The sequence below is a fragment of the Austrofundulus limnaeus genome, unplaced genomic scaffold, assembly GCF_001266775.1.
Source record: "Austrofundulus limnaeus strain Quisiro unplaced genomic scaffold, Austrofundulus_limnaeus-1.0 Scaffold1811, whole genome shotgun sequence".
Taxonomy (NCBI): Eukaryota; Metazoa; Chordata; class Actinopteri; order Cyprinodontiformes; family Rivulidae; genus Austrofundulus; species Austrofundulus limnaeus.
In genome coordinates, this window is record NW_013954213.1 from 8578 (window position 1) to 12191 (window position 3614).

Genomic DNA, 3614 nt, shown 5'->3' on the forward strand with positions numbered 1-3614 from the left:
GTATAATACGATGATCTTTTTTTTTTATCTTAAAAAGCATAAAAATCTAATTATCAATAACCCGTGTGTAATACTATCCCCCCACTTTATGGGTGATTTTTAAGGTTAAATTTCTAGTATTATACTTGAATAAATAACCATTGCTTAAGTGATATTGTAAAAGAGTTGAGGGACAATAATTTTAGAGTGAAATATTAAATGACCCCACCCCACCCCAAATGTATCAAGGACTGAAACTGACGTAATACAAAAATGCAGAGATATATAAATGGACCAATAAATAAGTAAATRCACTTAAAATGCACCAATTAAATTTAAATAGGAGAACTTTACCTCATGTTATATTATTTATTTGACCATCATATTTAGTTTTTAGTTCCAACAAATTATATGTGACCCATCACATCAAAACAAGGATTAAGTCTAAAAGTGGTATGTGGAGATATAGGTAAATATAGTGTTTTGATTAAAACACTTACAAAAATTGCATTTTGTCAAAATATAACCAATAAATGCCTCACTGTTTCATTTGAACGAACTGTCTGAAATAGAATCATAAAAAAGTTTTAAAGCACTTATTTGAGCAGTAGCAACAAAAATACAGATTTCGAGGAAAAACGCCTTTTAAAATTTGAGGATTTTCCCCGTGAGCTAGCAATGTTTTTGTTTCTGTCCAACTGGGAAATGTCAATATTCAAATACTATTTGAGATTTCCTATTCATAATGAAATGAAAAATTCCTCATAAAAATTACATACAATTAGGAATAAGACCAAATATTACTGTATTATTGTAACCAACAAGACAAATTAAGGCATATCTCTGGTTCTTTTTGTGATATCAGAATGATCCAGGAACCAAAATGTAGCTTTTAAAGCCAGGAACATGAAATGTAATTAGGTCATTTTGACCAAATTTGACTTAATCCTCATTTCGATATGATTGGTCACATATTTTAGCTTATAGTTCGAATCTTACTGTTTTTGAAAATATATATTTTGTTTTATCTTTTACTTTTAGATTCATTTGTGTCTCATAATTTGTATTTATGTATTTTTTTATAGTTTTTTATTTCCCCATTACATTTTTTTCTCTCCTGTTTTTACTTTATCTTATGCATTTCTGCCTCGTTATGCAAATAAGGTGGGCGGAGCCTCTCGTGTCATCTCCTATACTGTTGGTCAACAAACAGGAAGGAGCAGGATACGTGTGCAGATGAGTTGTGCATACCAGCTCTGCCTCAGCTTTAGCAACTGAAGTGTAGTTAYGGAGGGAGCGGCAAGACGGTCTGTCTGAAAGTTGTTGCGAGAATCTGCAAAGACGTGTGCTCCTGTCAAGGACAAGAGGCTTCAGAAAAGCAAGAAGACAAAACATTACACATAAAACATTTTTAAGAAGAACCGTATATTATTTATCGGAAAAGAAAAAATGTAAAATGTTATTTTCAAATTATGTAACACGCAGCAAAATTGAGAGATTGTGTGCAAAYTGATGTCATCATTTCAAATACAATAGAACTGAATTACATTAATTCAGTTGATTTTATTTATATAAATCTAATTCATTTAATCAAGTCATCCCAGGACACAAGACAAAAGGGAAAAAAAGCAAGCTGAAATTTAGATTAATAAAATAGTACATTCACATGCAGTATGTTATGAAATGCCATTTAGTAAAAGTTATCTTTTTAAAGGAGCCAAAAGATTGTGTTGAAATGTCACTTCATTGCACTCCTCCACCCTGAGCAGCACATGGAAACAGCAGAAAGGAACAACTTCCTTTTTATCGGGAAGAAACCTGCAGCAGGAAGCGGCTCAGTCGAGCCTTTAATTAGTTATTAGGAATTTTTATTACCCTTTTAATTTTATTGTTTCTGATCTTTGTGAAGGAAGGCCCTTCATTACCTAAATTAGGCTTCAAGTTGAGACTGCTGTTTAGAATGAAAAATATTGAAAATAAATTCAGCACCGGTTTCCACAATGGGTCTTTTTTTTGTAGTTGTACTTCAAATATAATTAGTTTTTTATGTTTTGTTGTTTCTAGGATTGCAGCAATTTGTACTTCATTTATTCAACCGTTTCTTTTTTCTTTTTTTTCTGTTTAAATTAAGTTTCATTTCTTTTCTCTTCCACATGAAAATTTTTGAATTTTCTCTGCTCCATATAAATGCACTTTGCCTTGTTAAAATCAAATTAAAAGTAAAGCAAAGTAAAGATGATTTTCAGACTGAGTAAATGTCAGTGTCATGCTACCACTTGGATTGCCGGTCTACCCTTTTCAACAATCCTCTGATCCAGCATGAAAAYGGTCCTTTTGACCTGCCCCTGTCTTCCCGAATTGGACGTCTCTGCGAGGAGGAGCCTCATCGGGGGGTCAGGTCTTTACTGCTGCACGGCAAAAAAGACAAACATGATCATAAAGTCAGAGTGGCTTTTCAGTGCGGTTCGCCACATAGAAAGGGGCTCCGTATATCATGTAATGAGCCTGGYAGCGGAGGGCATCACAGATACCCCCAGTGGGAATCATCCGGCGGGATGACAGGAAGGGGTAGCAGAGGGGGGCCGGCATATGTTCAACATAGTAAGAAGAAACAAGTATATATGAAAAACTTGTTCAAAAGCAGATGTACTAATGAGGGGGAAAAAAGATGAATCCTGGATGGATTCTAACGCAGGGAGGATGGTGAAAGAAATGTTCATTTATCGAATATTTTCATCAAATCTTTYCTCACACTTTACTCAACTCCCAAACTTATTCCTGTAGCGAACTTTAAAATCCGCTTATCCACAAGACAAAGCCAGCAAACCTCACGAGAATGTGTTTCTATTCCTCAGTGGTCAAGAGGAGGCGATGATGGGTCAGCTGGTGCAGTCCGGTCCGCTGGTTGTAACCGTGGATGCTGTCAGCTGGCAGGATTACCTTGGAGGCATAATCCAGCACCACTGCTCCAGACAGTGGTCCAACCATGCCGTTCTGGTTGTTGGATATGACACGACCGGTAAAAAGCTGCCTTCATGCACTCAGAGGGAGAGTCACTGTTTAACATAGCACAGATGTAAATTTTACAGAAATAAAATGTGGACTGTGAAAGTCATGGAACTGTCCAAAAATAAAATATGTGTCTCTTAGTCAGATTTATAAACACMTTGCTAATTGGGATAATGTTTTTTTTCTCTCTCTCTATGGCACAAAAAGGATTTAATCTGCATTCCTAAAAAATGACTAAAATCTTGGCAATCGAATGCCTGCAAAATAAATWATTTTTCTTATTGCCAGTAAAACTTACCTTCCTGTTTTTTTAACGATTTCCTTGGAATGCAGATTAAAAGGAAATCGAAGCAACGCTTTGATTTATTTTGTGCACTGTAACATTTTAGTATCTGACTTGGGAACTTTATCTTATCGGCCTTTTAAAGCAAACAGTTACCAGAGATTAACTGGGTTTCACAACGTGTGCCTGAAGCTATCTTTACTTTCAACTTCAAATCAAATACATGATAAATAGAAAAGGTAAAAAAAAAAAAAGTTTTATATTTACTTTGACATTTGTTTAATTGCAAACAGAAACTCCTATTTCTTTTTTATTTTTTTCATGTTGTGGTATTATTCTTAAA

The 3614-nt window shown here is 34.7% G+C and overlaps 1 protein-coding gene across 1 annotated transcript in view; it reads left to right on the top strand.

Annotated features, from left to right (window-relative positions):
* ctso (cathepsin O) overlaps positions 1-3614 on the top strand; it is a 12736-nt gene that overhangs the window by 8267 nt on the left and 855 nt on the right. The window contains exon 6 of the mRNA XM_014033708.1: positions 2835-2998. Coding sequence (XP_013889162.1) covers positions 2835-2998 — 164 coding nt within the window. The remainder of the gene's footprint in view (positions 1-2834; positions 2999-3614) is intronic.